This window comes from Ursus arctos, unplaced genomic scaffold (assembly GCF_023065955.2).
Source record: "Ursus arctos isolate Adak ecotype North America unplaced genomic scaffold, UrsArc2.0 scaffold_24, whole genome shotgun sequence".
Classification (NCBI taxonomy): Eukaryota; Metazoa; Chordata; class Mammalia; order Carnivora; family Ursidae; genus Ursus; species Ursus arctos.
The window spans coordinates 18593695-18616488 of NW_026622919.1; the positions used below are offsets into that span (position 1 = coordinate 18593695).

At 53.8% G+C, this 22794-nt stretch overlaps 1 protein-coding gene across 3 annotated transcripts; it reads left to right on the forward strand.

The window, feature by feature from the left end:
• The first annotated feature begins 1703 nt into the window (after window positions 1-1703).
• Window positions 1704-22794, forward strand: MEOX1 (mesenchyme homeobox 1). 3 transcript variants are annotated; one of them, XM_026512719.4, is made up of 4 exons: window positions 1741-1885; window positions 2301-2628; window positions 19326-19498; window positions 20778-22794. In XM_026512719.4, the coding sequence occupies exons 2-4, from the start codon at window positions 2505-2507 to the stop codon at window positions 20898-20900; spliced, it is 420 nt and encodes a 139-aa protein (XP_026368504.1). In that variant the 5' UTR covers window positions 1741-1885; window positions 2301-2504; the 3' UTR covers window positions 20901-22794. The 3 variants fall into 3 exon arrangements, with proteins under 3 accessions (XP_026368503.1, XP_026368504.1, XP_048068456.1); XM_026512718.4 differs by having other exon boundaries at window positions 1704-2628; XM_048212499.2 differs by lacking the exon at window positions 19326-19498 and having other exon boundaries at window positions 1741-2628.

The following is a 22794-nucleotide window of genomic DNA, read 5'->3' on the forward strand; positions in this document are numbered from 1 at the left end:
CACCTCCCAGCTGTGTGTCCCCGGGCAGGCTACACAGCCTGTCTGTGCTTCCGAGTCCTCTCCTGAAACACGGGGCTGATGAGAAAAGCACCTGCCCCGCAGTGCTTTTGTGGGGATCCCTTGCGGGAATATGTGTGAGGCGCTGAGGTCACTGGGCGAATGTCAGGGAGGACTGTCATCCCAGAGGAGGGAACAGAAGCCCAGAGAGATGCAGTGACTTGTCTAGGGCAGCGGCAGACCCAGGATTTGAACTCGCACCTGTCGAACCCCACAGTCCACGTTCCTTCCTCTGTGTCAGGCTGCCCTAGATGGGATGCCCCAGGGCGACTGCTGGCTCTGCCTTTTCTTAGCTGTGTCGTTCTGAGCTAAGCCTCCTTTAAAATTTGTAAAATATAGAACGTAATTCTTAATTTACCCATAATAGGAGAGTCATGAGGTCCAGAGGAGAAATGTGCGTGTAACAGCTAAGTCCCGGGCAAAGCAGAGAGATGAGTCTGGCTCGTGGCAGAGATCCCATCTCCCCTCCTGGCCTCCAACACCCTGCCCGTTCCAGAAGCCCGATGCCAGTTGCATGAAGAGTGTGTGTGCGGCCTCCAAGCTGCAGGGCTGAGGCCCGTGGGCCCTCCTGGCGTCTTTGGAACCAGCCAGCACACAGTTACGTCCGTGCCCATTTCAGCCCTGATCCCGCTGCTCTGGGCCGTGGAAAGATTCAGTGGGAGGGGAGCTCTGGCCCGTGTGCTTGGAATGTCGTCCTCCCAGAAATTATATTAACCCTCCTGAGAGGCCAGCAGAGCATGGGGATCTAGTCGACTGATTGACAGATTGAAATGGCGGTTGGCCCTCCTGGGACAGGCCCCGTCCAGCAAGACCATGCGATTGTTTGCCAAAGAGAACTCCTTTGGGAACGAGAACCCCCCTGATTCCTATTTCCACGCCCCAGATTCCACAGAAGCCGTGACCTGGAGGGCCAGGATAGGGGAAGCAGGTGGGTGGTGGTGAGGGTGCCTGGAAGAACTTCAAGAAACTTATCGAAGAGCCTTCCCTTTCCTGTGGAGAAAAACGACTTGAACCGCCCCCTCCCCCGCCCCCCAGAGAAGAGTGTGGCTAATTGGCATGTAAGTCGGGGTTAAAGAATGGAAGGAAGAATCTGATTGTTTTTTTAAGTTACTGGGAAAGTGAGAATGTCACTTTGGGCAGAGAGAAAAACTTTTTTTTCTGGCCTGTGTCTTTCTTTATGCTACAGACCCTAGTGGGCCGCTGAGACTTGCAAAAAAAGATTTCTTCTAATCCACCTTCCTCTTTGCAAGCGGCAGTAGAAGGGCCTTTAAATCAAATGCAATCAGCAAACTTGTCTCTTGCACTTATTTCCCTCTTCACTCCCTGGAATTTGGCACTTGACGGATTCTGCATCTGACTTGAGGCTTTTTCCAAATCCAAGACTTGGGGAATTTTGTTAACAGTGCAATAAAATAACTTCATAGCGTACAGGAGGCACATTAAAGCAGGGCTCTGTGTGTGCTGCTCTCTCTCTCCCTAAAATTAAAAAAAGAAATACAGACAATGTTTCTTTAAAAGTCTCCATCTGCAAATCCCATTAGATGTGCATATAAGGTTTCTGATGATTAATAGTTGCCTGCTCGGGTTTTGGTTGGAGGGGATCGTGTGTGTGCTGGTTAACCCCTCCCTCTCCTCTCTCACGTTTCACTTCAGAAATTTGTCACTCTCTCCCCACCGCAGGATTTAAAAGTGTGTCTCCCAGCCCCGGGCCAGCCCTCTGCAGGCATTTGCTGCGGGCTCCAAGACAAGCGCCCTGGGCTGCGACCGTGAACATGTTCAGTGTGACCGGCGACAAATACACGTCCGGGGGACCCCACTAGGCAGGCTGGTGCGCCGGGGGTGGGGGCAGGAAGCCAGGAGTGCAGTCTGACATAGGTGTGTGCACGCATCCGTGTAGCTGGCCACACGTGTGTGTGCTTCAAGGAGAGACTTTAGTTTTGGTTTTCGTTTTGGTCCCTGGGGTGCATTTTCTGCTGAACATCTTCCCCTCTAATTTATTTATTTATACTTTTTTTTTTTTTGCATTTTCAAAAAATCTGAATATAAAAAAGTGTGAGAATCAAAACTTTGCAAAGACTGAGGCGCGTAGCAGCGGACGGCAGATGGATCCCGTGGCCAGCAGCTGCATGAGGAGCCCCCACCCCCCGGCCCCGGGCTGGGGCTGCCTTCGAAATCCCCACGCCGAAGGCAGTGGGGCCTCAGGGCTGCCCCACTACCCGCCAACACCGTTCTCCTTCCACCAGAAACCAGACTTCCCGGCAACAGCAGCGGCAGCGTACCCCGACTTCTCGGCCTCCTGCCTGGCAGCCACCCCACACAGCCTTCCCCGGGAGGAGCACATCTTCACTGAGCAGCACCCCGCTTTCCCACAGCCCCCCGACTGGAACTTCCCCGTCTCAGAGGCCCGGCGCAGGCTCAACCCGGGCCCAGCTGGGGGCTCCAGGGAGATGGGGGCGCGCAGCCCAGGCCTGATGGACACCACGGGAGGCCCCGGCGAGGACTACGAGATCCTCGGGAGCACGGCCCACGAGACGGAGAAGAAGTCGACCAGACGGAAAAAGGAGAGTTCAGGTACGTGGCCGAGGAGTGGCTGGGCGTTCCTTCTCTGGGTCTGCTTGCCCTCTCTGAGCCGAGCTGCCCTGACGCTGAGTTGCAAACAATATTATCTAATCTACCTAAGGGCACGAGTCGCCTTTGGGGTTTCTTCTACTCAGAGTTCTAGGAGGCTCTGGTCATGGGGGTTGTATCTGTGCACCCAGCACTCCGGACGCCGGGAAGGTTATGCCAGCAAAGTGACTGAAATGAGAGCCACAGAGATTGGGAGGATCCGTGGGATGGAGCCTCGGTGCCGGCAGGCGAGGGCTGGAGAGGGCTTTCCAGTAACTGGGCTGCCTCTGGGTCACGCTTCTCCCCACCGAGCCCCAGCAGGCTCCAAATGGTCCCGGAGCCGAAGGATTTGCTCACCAGGGGGAGTCGGCTGAGATGGGAGCTTGGAGGGCTAGGAGCAAGGCTGGGACCCCCGGGGCATGAAGCAGAGCCAGGACCCTCTGTGTCCAGGAGCCTGGAGGCAGAGAAGCAGGCTTAGGGTTGGGATGGGAGAGGGGGGCAGTGGAGGAGGAGATGAATTGCAGAGATTTGGGACAGACAGACTGCCCACGAGGTGTCTATCACTCTGCCCATGCCTGGGCCAAGAGGGCAGCTCAGCGTGCTAAGGTCTGGGCGACCCCCAGGGAAGACATCCCCACGATGCGTCCTCCTGAGGGATCACCAGCCTTGGGAAAGTCAGGGAGGCAGGCAGCCAAGGAGCGCCAGAGGCCAGACATGGAGCGGCCTGCTTATGAAGATCCCAGCTACTGTCCATCTCCTCCCTTGTTTCCTCATCTCTCCATGGGGCCCTCCTGGCTTCTTGCGCTGCCCATTCACCTTCTGTCTGGTTCCCTGTCCCCACCTTGCCCAGAACAAGGCAATGTCCACGCCTCCTGTCCTCGCTGCCCACCGTGTCCTCCTGACAGCTGCCCCTGGAGCAGCATTTGTCTGTCTGAACCTATAGAGGACTTTTCTCACAGGGCTAACCAGGGGCAGGCAGAAAACGAGAGTGCCAACCAACCATCGAGAACACTCAGTGCTTTGCCTTGCAGGGAGCTTTCAAGGGAGCACAGATTTCCCGAGTCTGTTCTCAGAGCACTGGCCAAGGCCCCCGGCGGGGGGATGCAGAGACAAATATGGAGGTCTCACCCCCAGAGGGCTCAGGCCGAGAGGGAGGAGAGGCCTGCAGATGCCTGTCTGGCAGTGGATCTGCTGTGGTCAGGGAGGGGTTCCAGGTGCTGCCGGAAGCACACGTTAGCTCTTTGGGGGCCGCCAATGTGCGAAGTACACGGGTCTTACCATATCTCTGCTGTACGTGCGGAAAAGGAGGGACAGAGAATTTGAGGAGGACGCTGCCAGAGCAGGGTCTAGAGAATGCCCCACTCCTCTGGATTGGCCCAGGACTTTTCTGAGTTTCGCATTGGAAGTCCAGCATCCCAGGAAAGCCCTCCGCCCCAGGGCCAATCAGGACAGTTGGTAACCCTGGAATGAATCTCAAACTCTGGACCTCAGACCCCAAACCCCGCACCCTTCAGCAGGTTGCAAGCTTAATCCTCATTTTGAAATATTTGGTCTCCACACTTAAAGAAGCCCCCCCCACCCCGCCCCGGCCCCATGCTCACAATGGATGGCCACAGCCTAACAGGAGGGGCCTTTAAACCCCCGGCTGATTAAATCCTCAACTCTTCCTAGCCCCGGCTGGGGATGTGCCAAGATGGGGCGCTTTGCTGCTTCTCCTCGCCAAGGGGCTCTCAGCGACTGGGCTCTGCGCCTGGTTGAAGAGCTCTCCCCGCCAGGGCACCTACCCTCGTAGCAATTCCCTCTCCGCCCCCCCGCCAGGGCACCTACCCTCATAGCAATTCCCTCTCTGCCCACACCTCCCTCGGCCGCATCCAGCCACTTTCCAGGGAACCGGGAGCGGAGGCACTGGAAGGCACGGGCAAAGGGCTGGGCTTAGGTGCAATCATTCTGTCTTCCAGCAAGCCCCGCATGTGCCGTCTTTCCTTGGGGCCAGTGACCCGTGGCACCGCATTAGGGAGTGAGCTCCCGTGCCGAGCAGCTGGGCCTCCCAAGAGCCCATGGACAGCCTCCACTGAATGTCCTGCAACTCTTCATAGGGTCAGCCTCTGGGGGGGGGGGGGAGATTCTTATCCAGGAGTGGCCCTGGGCTCCCCTTCCGGGTCCCCTCAGGAGCAGCACCAATGGCAGGGGTCAAGCAGGGCACGACAAGCTGAGTTTCATTCACTCTCTGGGGTTCCAGACCCGCTCTCTGTTCAACACGGGACTCTTTCTGTCCCAACTGGTTGCTTGAGTCTTCCTTTGGAATTGATCTGGAACAGGGAGGAGGCAGGAAAGATTAGCTTCACGAGAGCCTGAAGAAAGGGAAAAGCAGAGGAGCGGGACCCGCAACCACCTCTAGGAATCTGGTATCCAAGAGACAAGCCCACAGAGAACCCCCGTCCCCGTCCACCAACCCCACTGCCTGGAGTCTCTGTTTAAACTTTTGATGTTTTGTTCATCATGGATTGTTTGCATTAATTTCGATCTCTTAAAACATTGCGTTAAGAATATAATTCCTCCTGATGACAGGGTTTTGACACCACTTGCATTTTGCGACCAATGTGAGCGCCTCACGTGCCTCACCCTGGCCCTTGCTAAGCTGTCTCTGAATGTTAATCAGCCATCGATCAGAAATGTGTTTTCCGTAGTTCTTCACGGGCAGGCCGACAGGTTGGCACGTCGGCACCACAACCTTGGGCTGCGTGACTTTGGAAAACTTCTTAATTTCTTGGAGCCTCCATTTTCCCAGCTGTAAAATGGGATCCTAACAAAAGCACCTTCCCTACAGAGTCACTGGGAAGATTAAAGGCAGTGACCCGTGAGATCAGCACGGTGCCTGGCACGTGAGTTCAATAAATGGCGGCTGTGAGTGTTATTAGGCCCATATTTCCAGAACCAGTCTCCAGAACATAAGGGGCGGGGGCTGTCAATGGAATTGACTATTTCAAATACACTGACTCAGAAATTCCGGAATCTGGGGTATAAGACGTGGGAACTCCTTGCAATTATCGTTGGTCCTCAAATCCAGTTGTCATCATTTAGGAGCTTGGAGCCCAGTGATTTGCTGGAGAAGTTGGGGGGTGAGGTGTGCCTGGCGAAAGGGTCCCGTACTGGCTGGCCAGAGAGGCTCCGGCAACAGAAAGTCACTGGAAGTTCGGTTCTAGAGGAACGTCCTCTCTTCTCCCCTCTCCTTCTGCCAGTCCCAGCTGCTCCCCTGTCATTCCCACTAGAAGCAGAGCTGATTTGCTCAAGTAAATGATTAGGAAAGCAGGGGTCCCTGGCTCCCACTCAAAGCCCTTCTGTTGGCTCACAGCACAGAACTGATTTAGGAGACCAGGGTGATATTATCTCACCGCAAACACTCCCAGCCCCAGGCCCATGGGTGTTAAAGACCCCTGCTGGCAGGCACAGCTGCGAGGCCACTGCTGTTTGCCCCCGATCTGTCGATCTGTCTTGCTACCGTGGTCGTCTTTAATTTATGGGAATGAGGGATTTCACGGTGATTTCCTGGCGGGGTTCAAGGGAAGGTCGCGCGTGATCTGCCTGGCTGTAGGTGAATCCGATCGCCCGCCTGGGAGAGCCCCCCGTGCTTGGGCTCAGCCCTGCTCGCTGGTGCTCTCACGTACTCCCTCTGACTTCCTCAGACTCACCTTGTCCCGTCCCCTTCGCCTCCAACACGTGTGCCTCCCCGGGCTTATCCTTCCCTGATTTCTCCCCTGCAAGATATGACCCCGCCTGCCCCTGCACAGCCACACGAACTCCCAATTTCTCCCGAGGTTTATAAACCCTCCCCAGATCGGGGAGGGTTTCTTTCTCCCACCTGCTCTCTGCCTCTCAGCCCCCCTCTTCCCACCTCCACGTCCCCCACCCAGCCCTGCCACAAGCCACACCAGTTCACTTGCCTTGCAAATGCACCCCACTTTTTTCTCCCAACCACATTCACTGAAGCACTTTCCCTTGCTTCAAACTTCCTTCCCTCCCCCCCCCCCTCTGCCTATTGAAGTCCTTTTTTTTTTTTAAAAAAAAAAGATTTTATTTATTTGACAGAGAGGGAGAGAGAGCACAAGCAGGGGGAGCTGCAGGCAGAGGGATAAGCAGGCTCCCCGCTGAGCAAGGAGCCTGATGTGGGGCTCGATCCCAGGACACTGGGATCATGACCTGAGCCAAAGGCAGCCGTTTAACTGATTGAGCCGCCCAGGCGCCCCTCAAGTCCTTTCTTAACATCCAGCTCGAGGCTCCACTTGCCCGTAGCATCATTTCAGTGAAAGCTGTAGTGAAGCTGTTGCAGGTTTTAGTATCTACTGAAACCTGTGTTGATTTTCTAAATAGATAGCTCGTAACTTCATAAAGGAGCTCTTCTGAGATTCCTTACCATGGGACAGCTTGTATTTGAAATCTCCTCTTTAAAAATGATGATCGGGGCACTTCGCTGGCTCAGTCGGGGGAGCCTGTGACTCTTTTCTTTTTTTTTTTTAAGATTTTATTTATTTATTCGACAGAGATAGAGACAGCCAGCGAGAGAGGGAACACAAGCAGGGGGAGTGGGAGAGGAAGAAGCAGGCTCATCGCGGAGGAGCCTGATGGCAGGCTGGCAACCTAAAGTAGTCTAAGTCCTAGAAAGTAGAACGGTATTGGTCAGGCCCGGGCGAGAGGGAAAAAGTGAGTTGTTTTTCAGTGGATGTAGGGTTTCAGTTTTATAAGATGAAAAAGTTCTAGAGATCTGTTGCAGGACAATGTGCATATGTAGTTAACACTACTGACCTGTACGCTCAAAAATGATCATGATTTGGGGCACTGGGCTGGCTCAGCCGGAGGAGCACAAGACTCTTGATCTCGGGGTCATGAGTTCAAGCCCCATGTGGGGTGTAAGTATTACTTAAACAAATAAAACTTTTTAAAAATATTTTTAAAAAAATGATCATGATGGTAAATTTTGTGTTATATGTTTTGTATCATCATTTTTATTTATTTACTTTTTTCAAAAATTTTATTTCTCAGTCATCTCTACACCCAGCATGGGACTCCAACTCACGACCCTGAGATCAAGAGTCACAGGCTCGGGGTGCCTGGGTGGCACAGCGGTTAAGCAGGGGTGCTGGCCAGAGCAGGGCTAATATGGGACCGACCATTATATTGGCTGAGGAGTAAATCTAAACAGAACACAGAGTCATTTTAAGCCAAAGATAAGCCCATCTCACTTGGCCTTTTTTTTTTTTTTAAGATTTTATTTATTTATTCGACAGAGATAGAGACAGCCAGCGAGAGAGGGAACACAAGCAGGGGGAGTGGGAGAGGAAGAAGCAGGCTCCTAGCGGAGGAGCCTGATGCGGGGCTCGATCCCATAACGCCGGGATCACGCCCTGAGCCGAAGGCAGTCGCTTAACCGCTGTGCCACCCAGGCGCCCCTCACTTTGCCTTTTTATAGCAAGTCTTATTAAAGACTGATGTAAAAAAAGAGTTAGACTACTTTAGATATTTCAGATAAGTGGAATCATGCAGTATTTGGCTTTCCATGATTAACTTAGTTTACTTAGCATAACGTCCTGCAGGTGCATCTGTGCCGTGGCAGAGAACAGGCTTTCCTTTTTTAAGGCTGAATAATATTCCATGGTTGGCATAGACCACATTTTCTTTATCCATTCATCTGTTGATGGACGGACACTGGGGTTGCCTTCAGGTGGGCTATTGTGAATAAGTCTACAGTGAACATGGGTGTGCAAATATCTCCTCAAGATTCTGCTTTTGAATTCTTTTGGGTCTATACCCAGAAGTGGAATTGCTGGGTCCTATGGTAATTCTACTTGTAATTTTTCGAGGAAGCCCCCTACTCTTTTCCATAGCTACTGTACCATTTTACACCCCGCCAACAGGCCACAAGGGTTTCAATTTCTCCACATCCTCATCAACACTTGTTCTTTTCCGGTGTTTTGGTTTTTTTTTTTGGTTTGGGCTTGTTTGTTTGATGGTAGCCCCTTAATGGATATGAGACGATATCTCATCGTGGTTTTGATTTGCGTTTCCCTAATGCTTGGTGAGTTTGAGCATTTCTGCATACGCTTGTTGGCCGGGTGTAGATCTTCTTTGGAGAAATGTCTATTCAAGTCCTTTGCCCATTTTTCAGTTGGATTGTTTGACTTTTGTTGTTGACCTGTAGGAGTTCTTTATATATTCTGGATATTAATCCCTTGTCAGTATATGGGTTGCAAGTATTTTCTCCCACTCTGTAGGCTGCCTTTGCATGCTGCTGGTTGGTCCCTTTGCTGCATAGAGGTCTTTAAGTTCGATGTAGTCCCATTTCTGCTTTTTGACCCATTTTTGCTTTTGTTGCCTGCGCTTCTGGTGTTATATTCACGAAATCATTGCCAAACCTAATGTCATGAAGATTTTTCCCCGTGTTTTCTTCTAGGAGTTTTATAGTTTTAGATCTTATCCTTAGTCTTTAAACTTTTATTTATTTATTTTTTTAGAGAGAGAGAGAGAATGTGCGTGGTGGAGGGAAAGGCAGAGGGAGAGGGAGAGAGAGAATCTTAAGCAGATTCCACGCCCAGCGTGGAGCCCTATGCAGGGCTCGATCTCACGACCATGAGATAATGACCTGAGCCAAAATCAAGTCAGACATTTAGCTGACCGAGCCACCCAGACGCCCCTTTAAACTATTTTGAATTAATTTTTTATAAGCTGTAAGGTGAGGGTCCAACTTTATTCTTTTGCGTGTAGATGTCCAGTTTCCCCACATCATCTATCGAAGGTCGTCCTTTCCCCACGTATAGCCTTAGCACCTTTGTTGGAGATCATTTGACCATATATGTGAGGGTTTACTTCGTAAGTACTCTGTTCCGTTGTTCTCTTATGTCTGACTTTATGCCAATGCCATACCGTTATGATCATTGCAACTTTGTAATATGTTTTAAAATCAGAAAGTGTGAGGCCGCCATCTTTGTCTCTCTTTCTCAAGATTGTTTTGGCTGCTCAGGGTCCTATGAGATTCCATATGAATTTTAGAATGATCCTTTTCTATTTTTGCAAAAAATGCCATTGGAATTTTGATAGGCATTGCTCTGAATCTGTAGATCACCTTGAGTCATAAGGACATTTGAACAATAGTAAGTCTTCTAATCTATAGGCACAAAATGTCTTTCCATTTCTTTGTGTCTTCTTTCATTTTTTCAAAACGTTTTCCAGTTTTTAGTGTACAAGTCTTTTACCTCCTTAGTTAAGTTTATTCCAAAGTGGGGTGTTTTGGTGGTTTTTTTTTTTTCCTTTTTGATGCCATTGTCAATGTAAATTGTTTCCCTGATTTCCCTTTCAGGTTGTTCATTGTTTATGGATGGAAACGCAGCTGATCTCTGTGTGTTGATGGTGTATCTTGCTACTTTGCTGATTTCACTCATTAGCTCTGAGAGTTTTTTTTGTGGAATCTTTAGGGGTTTCCATATACAAGACCATGTCATTTGCAAACAGAGATCATTTTACTCCTTCCTTTCCAATTTAGATGCTATTTGTTTATTCATTGTCTCACCCGATGGCTCTGGCTAGGACCTACAGTATTACGTTGAACAGAAGAAGCAACAGTGAGCATCCTCGCTTGTAACCTGGTCTTAGAGGGAAAGGTTTCAGTTTTTCGCCATTGAGTATGATGTTGGCTCTGGGATTTTCGTATATGGCCTTTATTATGTTGGGATAATTTCCCTCTGTTTCCAGTTTGGTGTGCGTGCTAGGGTCCGTTACTGATCTCCCTCTCCTGACACACAGAACATGCCTCTGTTTGTACCCCTCCATCCCCACATCAAACCCAGTCTGCCTTTCGTCCAGAGTCACAGCGTATGACTGCCTTTCTCCCTGAATCAGAATGGTACCTGGTGTACCTGTGCAATCTCCCTCACACCTACTAGAACCCCAGGACGAGCTCATTCACTGTCTGATCAGTAGTCTCCATTACAGCCTGGTGCTCATTCATTCATTTTCTCCCCTTCTTTCCGAGAGGGGCTCCACTAGCTGGCCTGAGGGTTTCCACCAGCTGTGATGTCCTTCTGGAAACTGCATCAGGACCTTTATAGTCTCACTCACGAAACAGTGTGCAGAGAGCCTGACTTCGATCATAAATCCAGCCCGGGTCAGGGCTAGTGCTGGGGTCAGAAAGACACATAAACGGCCACAAATGCAGGCTGGGCTGACTCTGCGTGAGCCCCCACGGGGTGCTCGGGTCAGCTCCCAAGTACCAGGGCCACCGCAGCTGCTGTGGCTGAGCAATGAAGTGGACCCACCATGGTGGACAGTTAGGGGGGCTGTGGTGCCTGGGTAGCTAGAGGGCCCGGCTGTCCTAGGGACACGTGGCTGTGTTTCCGGTCTAGAGGAAAGGGCACCTTGTTCTAATTTGCAGAGCGGTCTCCTGTGGATTCGCATCAGCTTTGCCCAGCACCCCTCCTGGCCTTGCCCCCTCCTCTTAGTGGTGAGCACCAGCTATGAGGATTGGGGGGGGTCTTAGTCCATCTGGGGCTGTCATAATAAACTACCATAGACGGGGTGGCTTACACAACAGACACTTATTTTCTCACAGTTCTGGAAACTAGAAGTCAAAGCTCGAGATGTCAGCAGTTTAGTTTCTCCGGAGGCTTTTCTCCTCGGCTGGCAAATGGTCATCTTCTTGCCACATCCTCACGCGGTCTTTCCTGTGTGTGTGGGCATTCCCGGTGTCTCCCAATGTGTCTTAATCTCCTCTTCTTAAAAAGACACCCATCACACTAGAGCAGGGCCCACCCTAATCAGGGCTTCATTTTAACCTAATCGTCTCTTCGACAACACTGTCTCCAAATACAGTCACATTCTGAGGTCCTGGGGGTTAGGACTTCAACACATTCACGGGGGAGGCAATCCTGCCCATAAACAACAGGCATAGGGACAAGGACAAGGTTGTGGCAGTGACACCAACGCCCCAGTAAAAAATTCCTCCACTGAAAGCAGCACCTCACAGGGGTGCATGACCTCAGAGCTTCCCTGGCCCTGGGTCCCATGGGCTGCTCAAACTTCCCCACCCAGAGCTTCGTTTCTGGCTACAAACAGATCCCCCCGTTCTTATCTTAGGCCTACAGGGAGAGACACTTTTAGGAATGTATCTAAAGACGTGGGCTGTTTGGCAGAGGAAGAAGGAAAGGAGGTGATAACGAAATCCATGGGCAACGTCAGTGTCACTTGGGGGCGCAGAGAAACACCGGGTGACACGCTGGGTGATCTCTTCTCCATGCCCACCCTCCTTGCTGGGCCGCAGCCTCGTAAAGGGGAAGGGGCGGGGTTCAGGGCCTAATGTCAAGTGCACTGACAGGGCAGACCTTGACCCAGTCCCCAACCACGGCTTCCATTCTGTGTGAGCTCGGGGAGACCCACACCTCAGAGTCCTGCTCCCTGAAAAATTATTGCGGTGTTGACCTCACAGGCTTGCTGTGGGACAAGGGGGCGTCACAGATGTAAAAGACACAGCCGGCACGTGGTAGTCCCTCAATCCATTGTTCCCAAACCCACAAAGGAGCACCCCTCTGCTCACAGTCTTCCCTGATCCTGGCTGCATCCCAGGTGGCCTGCACTCAAAACTGACAAGGCAGTGACCCGAGGTCAGAGGGAGCCTCGGAAGCCTGTCACCAGCTGGGCCGGCCTGTGTCTGCAGGCTCACTGGTCCAGGGTCACGGCAGGGCTGGGCAGGGTGGGGTGTGAGGGGCCCATAGCCGCAGCAGCCCCTCTCGTTCCATCTCCAACCCCAGAACCCCCAGGGAGGAAGAAGCCTTAGGAGCCGGAGTGGCCAGTGTGGAAGGAGAGACAGGAACTCCACGTCCCTCCTGCCTCCTGGTCAGAGCTCCGGCCCCTCACCGTCAGGCAGAGCCTGGGGCCCAAATCAGGACCTGAGACCTTGGCCACTGTCTGAACTCAGAGGTATCAGCACAAGACCTGTGTCCGAGCCCGCTCAGGCCCCACCCAGGTACAGTCTGGAAGTTCTGCAGAAAGTCAGTACCCACCAAAGCAGCAACATTCTCACCAGCATCTAAGACATAAGGGTCCAAAGGGCCCCTGGGCTCTAAGAAGGTCCATGGAGAGGCAGCCTTGGCCCTGCCCACCGCCCTGCCAGGCTAGGGGCTCAGGAGTCCGCCCTACTCGCCTTTCTCTCTGGCTTGAGTCAGTCGGGGCGTCTGGGCCCAGGGACGTGGGGATGATCCCAGGGGCAGAACAGCTCTTTCTTTCTGAGGGCAGGACTCGAGGCCCCAGCAGGCCCCAGGAGGCAGCCCCTTTCCCCCAGCACCCTTTCTGCTCACTTCCCTGGCCTCTGGCCGGGATCCCTCCCCCGCCCCCCACCCCAGCCTTTTCTATTTCATGTTTTCCCTGAACACAGTCGTGGAGGAACCGTGTGCGCAGTGGGGCCTGGTCCTGAAGCCCACACTTCCTTTGGTGACAGCTGGGGGCGACATCTGGAACATATAAACACAAACAAAGTCCAGAGCCGCCCATGCCTCCCCCCAACCCATCTCAGAGGCTTGCTGCTGCTCCCCACCCTCCTTTCCACTGCCTCCCTTCACCTTCACCTCTCTGCTCCCCTATTCCACGGTCCCCCACCCCCCATGTCATCGCCCATCCATTCCACTCTCCCTCAGTACCACGTAGCCTCGTTGCCCCACCCCCCAGGGGACCCTCAGCAAAGACTACTGTAGCACCAGGCTTTTCCATTTCAGAACAATCTGATTCTCTCCCAGAAAACATACTTTCAATTCCCCAGCCCCGCTGCTGGGCTCCTCAAAGAGGCTGGGAGCCCTCCCCATGTCTGGAGAGACATGGGGCCCCCACATCGAGGTAGGTGAGCCTCACTGGAGCCCAGTGAGAAAGGAAAGTCTGGGAGGTCCCGCGTGCAAACGCCCAACTGCTCTCAGGCTGGTTCCATCTGGGTCCCGTCTATTTTGATGGGCTTTGACTCCTGAGTTTGAAAGTATCAGCGTTAACAGGGATGTCAAAGGCCAGCACTGGGACAGGCCAGGAAGCCCCAGACACCATTTTCAGAGGGTTTGCCAAGGTCTCACCTGCTGACATCATGCCCCAGGGATCCCCTCCCCCTCCCCGCCATGGACACACACGGACACATTCCTGGGGTGAGCACAGCCTCCATGCTGGCCACCCCCCTCCCAGGGCAGTGTCCCCTAGTGGCTGCAGCCCTGGACTGGTCCCAGGGAATTCCAGCAAGCCTTTCATTCTTTGGGTCTTCATTTCCTCCTCTGTTCAATGGGCTGATGCGTACCTTACCCACCCTACGGTATACTTAAGAGGCCACAGGAAGCAGCCTAATGTGTGGAAATAGCTTCCTGCCACAGATATCTGGGTTTGCGGTCCAGCCCTGTCTTGAGGCCCTCTCTCGCCTACCCTAGGCTCCCCTGTAAAATAGAAAGGTGCCCAGAGACCAGCTCTAAGCCTCTTCCAACGCTTCTGTTCTATGACTCCTACTGTTCTGTGATTCCGTAGTATATATGGAAGCCCCAAAGATGTTTACCTCTGGGGAAAAGAGATCCATTGTCAACTGTGGAAGTGTTATTTGAACGCACCACATGTGGCTTTCTATCTGGTCTCGGACAGAAATTTATGTAAAACGTGGTGACAATGGGGGGGGGGGACACAGGCCTCCAAAAAGGCGTGCTCCCCAGAGTCTGTCTGAACTTCCTTGTAGCTCCGATAAAGCTGTCTGCTAACTTCAGGAAGGCCTGCCAAAACTGACAGCTATTTATGAAATAATTTACCTTGGACGGTGTAAAAGCTCACGGTGCAAACCGCAATCACACTACATCCTGTTTGCATTTCTCGGGGCACAAGGGTTCCATCACGGCCCCCGATGGCTGGCGCTCGGAGGGTCGGAGGGTCGTGCGGGGGCTGGGGCAGGACGGAGGCAGCCCGCTGAGCACCAGCCTCCTCTCTCTGCCATCCTGGAAGAGGCACCCCTGCCCCTGAGAGAGAAGCAGGACCAGGACGGCTGAGATGCGACTCTGGTCCCTGCTAGTGACTGTGCCTGGCATCCTGCCGCCGCTGGAAGGCTGACATAAGAGTGACCAGACACAGAGCCCAGCAGAGACACAGAGCAGCAGCGGAGACGGGAAAAGAGTTAAAAGGCCAGACATTGAAAAGGCATCCCTTTGACGCAGCTCTGGAGACGTGGTACCTTGACAGGCATCGTCGCTAACCTCTCCCGTGGGTCACTGCTGCATGACCTCTCCGGGAGGAACCTCTTCTTGCGGTTCTTTCAGACCGAGCCTTACACAGCGCACGTAGCTGTTCTTGTTTTACAAAGGAGGAAACTGAAGTTCAGAGAACGTGAGCGACTTGCCCAAGGTCAGAGAGCTCTTTCTGGGAGCCTGCTACAGCCCAGATTCTCCAAGGGCTCCTCAGACACATCTCCTCCATTCAGCTCGGGGTGGGGAGCTTTGCACATCAGCGGGAGACAGGAAGTCCCTGGCACAGCCCTGACCTTGGAGCTGAGGACCTTGGGAAGCCCAGGGAGGGCCTGGGGACAGAGCACACAGCAAGACCCCAGGTCTGACTGAAGGGAGGATCTAGGAGTCCAGACAAGAATATTTGCACCTGGAGGGGCCTCAAGTTCAAGGCCACGGGTTCTTAACAGAAGAGAGAGTAGGGAGAGGAGAAGAGGATGTCAGGGCTGCTTACTGGGAAAGGACTCTGACACCAGCTTCCCTGGGGGGGAGGGAAGACCCAGCCCAACCCCATGCTTCTATCCATGGGGAAACTGAGGCCCAGAGTAGGAGACAGGCACCCCAACAAAGCTGTACTCTTCTGGGAGCCCACCATCCTGGGGGTAGTGTGCATGTGAGCGGGCAGACTAGCCCCCCTCCCCACCCCCTTCCCAGCCACAAATGGCTCCCGGTTGTCTTCATCCTTCTTTTTCTATGTTGGTGACAATGTCGCAGAACAGAGCACCCGAACTTCCTGCCTGCCGTACTGCAGGCCCTCTCGTCGTTCCTAATGGTGCTGAGAGGGCTTCTTGCCTGAGAAGCTGATGAGGAACAGGTGTCCTCTGGGTGTCACTCTCCCACCCCCTCTCGAGGGTGTTCCCCAGGTTCACCAACGTCCCAGCTCCAGCTTCTCTGTCCCATTTCCTCTTCTTCCCCATTCCGAGGCCCAGTGCCTAAATGGGGACAGTAAGAGGAGAGAGCAGGTAGGCAGGGAGGGACCCACTAACCAGTCCAAGGCCAGCTCAAAGGGGTCTTCTTCTTCTTTTTTTTTTTTTTTTTAAGATTTTATTTATTTGACAGAGGGAGACAGCCAGCGAGATAGGGAACACAAGCAAGGGGAGTGGGAGAGGAAGAAGCAGGCTCCTAGTGGAGAAGCCTGATGTGGGGCTCGATCTCAGAAGGCTGGGATCACGCCCTGAGCTGAAGGCAGAACTTAACGACTGTGCCACCCAGGCGCCTCAAAGGGGTCTTCTCCCTACCTCCCCTCGTCTCTCTTGGGAGGATAATGTGCAGGACGGAGGGGGGGGCTGTTTTCTGGGATTTCATAGGCACTCGTGTGCACCGAAGCAGGCCTGGGAGGAGGGGAGTGGGGGTGTGGGCATCGACCCAGGACAGGGCCTCCAGGAGCCTTGGGTGTGGAGATTCTGGGGCCAGCCTTGAGCATGCTGGATGCAGATGGGGAAACTGAGGCCAGCGTTGACCACCACACCTCTAGTCGGATGAATCTGGGTCCCGAGCCCAGTTCTGCCCCCACTGCCCCCCAAACTGCTGGGCACACCAGGCCAGTTCCTGGGCCTCTCTGACGCTGCTTCCCCTTCTGTAGAACTGAGTCGGATTTAGCAAACGTTTAGCAAGTACCGTGCCAGGTACAGCAGCAAGTGAGAAAAAGCAGTTTCATCCCTGGGGGAGAAAGAGCGCCATCAAATTATCACACAGCTCCACATGACAATGCTGAAGGGGGCAGTAAGCCGACCTCCTCCAAGGGGTGTTTTGTGGAAAGGATTAAATGGATCCGAGTACATAGAAGCCTTCAAGAAATCACAGCTGGTACTCTCCCAGCCCCTCAGATGGCATCTCCCGGAGGCGAAGAATTGGAAGAATCCTTTTTTGTTCAAGTGCTTTAAAGTTTTAAAAGCACTTTCCACACACAAGAGCTGGTCCAGGCTTCCCAATAACCCCGGGAGGTAGGTGCTTTATTTTCCGCAATTTCTTGATGAGGCGACTGAAGCCCAGAGAGGTTAAGTGACTTCCTCAAAGGCCCCCAGCAAGGAGAGCGAGCCCTCAAACCCTGACACAAGTCATCTTGGTTTTACACCCCCTCGGTCGTGAAAGGGAAGGGCTGGGAACCACCCTGAGCCCTGGGACAGGAATGGGAGGGAAACGAGCCAGGTCTCAGCCGCCGGGGAGGTGCTCCGGCGGCGGCCAAGGCCGCACACTCCTGGGGATCCCCGCCGGGGGGGCTGCGTGTCCTTCCCTCCAGCCCACGCTCCCGCTCCCGCTTCCGGAGGGGTCTGGGCCAGCCTTCTCCCGAGCCCGCGCGACGGGCAGCCGGGGCCATCGGACGCGCCCCCCTCCTGCCCCCGGGCGCGCCCCGCGGGCAGCCAACCCTGACCGGGCAGGTGGGCACCGGGGAGCCCGCAGGGGGGACGGAGCCCCTCCGCCTTCTCGGTTCCCTCCGGGACGCCCCGATTGCTTTACCGTGCGCCCCCCACTGCGCCGAGAGCCGCTACCCCGGCTCCTGTCCCCTCCTCTCCCAGCGGGGACGGAGGGCCTGGAAACTAAAACACAAGGGACTGAATAGAAAGCAAGAGAAGGAACTGCGGAGAAGGGAACCAGCGGGCTGAGCTTCCTTACTGGACCGGGGCTGACGGGAGGGGGGGGAGCTCCACCTCCCCACCCGCTCGCAGTGTGGCTGCTTGGGGGGCGGGGGGTGGGTAGTGGGGACAGCTTCCCTGCCCTCCCCCACCCCGTCTAAAAGCCCCACCCAGCGCCCCCCACCCCCCGGGTCAGCCCCCCACAACAGGGACTCCTCCCCCCCACACACACACACCCCGGCGGGGATGGGGTCCTTAAGGGGCACAGGGTGGGGGCGCCGCTTTCAGTAAAGCAGCTAACTCTGAGCCAAGGTCCCCCAGGTCTGTGAAAGGACAATGAAATGAAAGACTTCCAAATTGTAGAGCCCTGCAGGAAAAGTGGTTCCTGTAGCCGTTCCCCGGACACGTGGCCCGCATTGTTAATTGTGTCGGTGTGTTGGTCTCCTTCCGGCCGCCTCCGCGCCCAGCGCCACCACCGAAGTGAGGGTAGAGCCGCCGCCCGGCTTGCTCGGGAGACAACACATATGTCGTTTGTACATCTCTCTACAGTTTGTAAACCCTTCCGACGTGGAGTTTACTTGAACAGCATGTGAGCCAAACTGCCTGGGTTTGATTTCTGCCTCTGCCAGCCACAGGCTGGTCGAACTGGATGAACTTGAACGACTTGCTAAACCTTCTCTGTGTTTCGTTTTCTTGTCTATGCAGTGGGGCTAATATAAGAACTCACCTGGCTGAGTTACTGGGAGGATTAAGTGGCTGATACAAGTAAGGTGCTTGCTCCCCGCACCCGTTAGCAGTTATGATTGAGCCCCTGCTGGGTCTAACGGGGAGCCCAGAACTTTCCAGACTTGGCCCCTCCCCGTATCAAAGGGGAAAAGAAGCTTAAGGCAGCCTGCTCAATTTACATGCGCACAGCTCCCCTGGGGATCTGGCTAAATGTGATTCTGATTCAGCAAGTCGGGGTAGGGCCTGAGATCCTGCAAGTCTGACCAACTTCCGGGCCCTGCTGCTGTGGCCACGGCACCCTCTGAGAAGTGAGGTCTTAGAGCGATGGTCTGTAAACTTGACTAAACTTGCCCGTGTGTCACAATCACCTTGGAGGCTTGTTAAAACAGATAGCTGGGCCCCACCCCCTGAGTGTCTGATGCAGCAGGTCTGGGATGAGGCCTCAGGATATGCATTTGTGACAGTTCTCAGGTGATGGTGACATCGCCGGGACAGAGAGCCTCAGCGTTAGAACCTCTTGCCCCACAAACTTATAGCCGCTACTAATGTCAAACGGGGGCAGGTGGGGGGCACGGGGTGGGGGTGAAGGCTGGAATAGTAGAAATCATTAAACAGCCAAGAACAGCTTCTCATGCTTTGGGGATAAAAAAAGTTTGGGGTGGGGGGAGGGAGGGGGTGTGAATGCCGCTGAGGTTGGGAGCCAGAAGACTCCCCAGTTCTCCAGAAGAGGGGATTAAAGCACTAGAAGGAATGATAAAGGGACAATGTGGGTTCTTTCTCAATATCCTTTAAAAACAAGAGAGACCGGGGCGCCTGGGTGGCTCAGTCAGTTAAGCGTCTGCCTTCAGCTCCTGTCAGGGTCCAGGGTCCTGGGATCGAGCCCCGCATCGGGCTCCCTACTCAGTGGCAAGTCTGCTTCTGCCCCTCCACCCTGCTCACGCACCCTATCTCTCAAATAAATACATAAAATCTTTACTACAAAATGAAATAAAAAATAGAAACAAGAGAGACAAGGAAAGGTGGCCTTACTCTTAAGGACAAAAGATAGGGAACCTCTGCGGCTCACGTGGTCCTGCTTGGGACGCTCTCTCTGCAGACACGCAGGAGAGCCGAGGGAAGCCTGAGGGCGGCAGCAAGGCTCGCAAGGAGAGGACGGCCTTCACCAAGGAGCAGCTGCGGGAGCTCGAGGCCGAGTTTGCTCACCATAACTACCTGACCCGGCTCCGGAGATACGAGATCGCCGTGAACCTGGACCTCTCGGAGCGGCAGGTGCGTCCCGGGGGCCCTCCTCCTCTGGCCCTCCCTCCCTTCCCACCACTCCTCCCTGAACCTTCTCCTTTGTCTCCTCCCTCTGCCCAGTCCAGTGGTTCTCAACTGTGGCTCCACCTGAGAATCTCCAGCGGGGGGCTCTCCCCCGCCTAGAAATTTTCATTGGTCTGGGATGGAGTCCAGACATCAGCATGTTTCAAAGGTCCCCTAGATGGTTCTCAGGGGCGGCCAGGGTTGGAACCTCTGATCGGGTTATTCCCGAACTTGGGTGTGCGCTGGAATCACCTGGGCCCTTGTTTAAAATGCAGATTCGAAGAGGCACCTGGCTGGCTCAGGCAACGCTTGATCTTGGGGTCATGAGTTCAAGCCCCATGTTGGGTGTAGAGACTACTTTAAAAATAAAATAGAACACTAAAAAAAAAAAAAAAGAATAAAATGCAGATTCCATAACTCTGGAGAGCGACTTTGCCGTGAGAATAAGTGGGACTGGGCATCTGCACTTCTAGTAAGTTCTCTAGGTGGTTCCTGGACTCCTCTAAAAAAAACTACCTAGCCCCTTTGGGGCTTTCCCTCAGAGCATTCCACCCACACCCATGCTCTAACATAGAGTAAAATATAATAATAATAATAATAATAATAATAATAATAATAATAATAATAATTTGATAGCAGCTTTCAGTTGATGAGGGGCTCTGCCAGAGTGCTTGGTTTAGAAAGCTAAGATTCAGATCCTGCCTCTACCACTTCTTAGCCCTGTGACCTCTGGGACATGTCTCTGAACCTCCCTGGGTCTCCATCTGTAACACGGGGTCATGACCCCACCCTGCAGGCAATGCTGAAGTTCTGATAAGAAAACACACAAACCAGAGCTATCTGAACTGACACCTGCTTTATGAATGTGCCTAAGGATGAGGCTGGTGAGCCTCTGCTCCCAGACCCTGGGGTCCTAGAAGCTACAGAGAGGCGGTGTTGGCCCTGGAGGGGCGGTGCATGTGCAAGGGGGTGGGGCCAAATGCCCAGTGACTTTCAGACCCCGCGGTCCCCAGATGGGCAGGCTTTCTGACACAAAGACAGGGAGACACGCATGAGACAGGCCTCTGGGCAGATTGATGTGTCCTCCCTTTTGCCTCAATTCCTGGTGCCTTTGGAGGAGCGGGGCAGGACGAGCGGAGGTGCAAGCTGGGGTCCCCGGAGCTGCAACTGCTGTCTCCAGCCTCAATATGGGGAGGGTAGCTGCACCTCCCTTGAAGTGACCAGGTTCCTTTGCTTCCTCCGCCAGGTCAAAGTGTGGTTCCAGAACCGAAGGATGAAGTGGAAGCGTGTGAAAGGGGGTCAGCCTATCTCCCCGACTGGGCAGGACCCCGAGGATGGGGACTCTGCCGCCTCTCCAAGTTCAGAGTGAGATTCTCCACGGAGAGAGAAGGACTGAGGACTGAGCCCCCTACCCAGTTACCGTGACCCCCAATTCGACCTTTACCTTCTCCCACCCACCCCAGGGCAGCCTCTCCACGTCTTGCAGTGACTCTTAAACACAAAGCTATCCAGCATCCCTGGGAGCCTTAAAGTCTCCCAGAAAGTTCCATCCAGTTTTGCTCTGTCTCCGCAGCCCCTTCCCCAAGGCCTTTGCTTCCCACAGTTCTCATGGAATCCTACAGCAGCCCGACTAGACCCAAGCGGATCTGGGGAACAGCTCCAGGCACCCTGCTGCTGGGGGTCTTGGCTGCTGCCCACCCCTCCTGCTACCACGTCCCTCCGACACCAGCCAGCCATCCTCCAGGTCTGGACACCACCTGGTCTGCTGGGAGAGGAGCCTTGGGACCAGCTAGTGACCCGTGAAAGCACATGCTCCAAAGGAAGGAAATGACTAGAACACACACATATCCTAGACCACCCTTCCTTTCTGGGTTCCATATTGGAGGCTTTGGGGAGCCTTCAGTGGTCCCCAAACCCCAGGGAGAAGCAGTGTGAGGAGAGTTGAGGACAGAACACCACTGCGGCCAATCAGAAACCCAGTCCTTGTCTCCCAGAGCTGTTGGCTGAGTGGGCACGTTTATAACACTGGCTGGAGGAAGACTGTTGGAAAAACAGCCTGGGGTAGGTGCTCCCCATACGGGCCCGTTCGCACTGGCTTGACTGGGTGGCTGAGAAGGGACCCAGGACCGCACCTGCCTCTTCGGAGTCGATTCGAGGATACAGCTGGGACTGCTGAGCCCCAGAGCCATGGAGGAGCTATTCCTTTTAAATCCACAGTTTGTGGATTGAAAACCTATCCAGAGCCTCCCATCATTGAGTCGAGGGCTGGAAAGTGTCCCCCGTGTTCCAACGATGAAGAGATCGTACCAGGTCCAGTGAGTGAAGGCCTAGAAATGTGGAAGCCTGCAGTGGAACCATCTTGTGCTTTCAAGGGACCCTGTCTGCAAATGGGGACAAAAAAGTCAATCCCCCTTTCTCCATGGGGTGCACCTGAGCCCTTCCAGTGTGTTCCACGATTGCTGTTATGACAGGACGAGCTGCTAAGTGTATGTACGGCGACCGCCCAGATCTTCTGGGGTGACACTCTGGGACTAATGGCCAAATAGCCTGGGGTGACCCAAGCCTTGGCAAGAGACCCCCGCCGGCCTCAGTACTCCGTCTCCCCACACGAGCAGGTGTTGCAGAGGGAGGCCAGCAAGAGTTTGGAGCTCTTGAGTGTAGATTTAATCGCTCACATGTAAAAATAACCCTACCTCCCCAGCCCGAAAGGACAACCGCCCTGGAAAATGATTACCAAGTGACATGGCTGCTTAGCGCACGTGTCATTTTTTTCTAAAGCATATTTCATGTATTTTCTTAAGATTACGTCAAGTTAACGGCGCAAGGTTAATTCACTTAGTAAGAAAACTCTTGGAGAAATAAAAGCAATAAAAGAGCATCGTTCCCAGGCCTTTTTCCTCGCAGAGCTAAGCCCTGCGTTCCCTCTGTGTGCGACCCTCTGATGCTCGCGTGACGATCACCCGGACAATGTCCAAAAACCACGAGAAAAAGGGATGAAATCATTTAGACCAAGGCATCCCCTTTTGGGTTCTTCAAAATGTGGGGGTGCAGGGGCGCCTGGGTGGCGCAGTCGTTGAGCGTCTGCCTTCGGCTCAGGGCGTGATCCCGGCGTTCTGGGATCGAGCCCCACATCAGGCTCCTCCGCTGGGAGCCTGCTTCTTCCTCTCCCACTCCCCCTGCTTGTGTTCCCTCTCTCACTGGCTGCCCCTCTCTCTGTCAAATAAATAAATAAAATCTTTAAAAAAAACACAAAAAAACCAAAA

What these genes read in the sequence shown, in the direction of transcription:
- MEOX1 (XM_026512718.4), top strand. Translation starts at nt 2,160, where the DNA reads ATGGATCCCGTGGCCAGCAGCTGCATGAGGAGCCCCCACCCCCCGGCC. An exon ending in ACGGAAAAAGGAGAGTTCAG is followed by an intron (nt 2,629 to 19,325) that starts GTACGTGGCCGA and finishes CTCTCTCTGCAG; the next exon opens with ACACGCAGGAGAGCCGAGGG. An exon ending in TGGACCTCTCGGAGCGGCAG is followed by an intron (nt 19,499 to 20,777) that starts GTGCGTCCCGGG and finishes TTCCTCCGCCAG; the next exon opens with GTCAAAGTGTGGTTCCAGAA.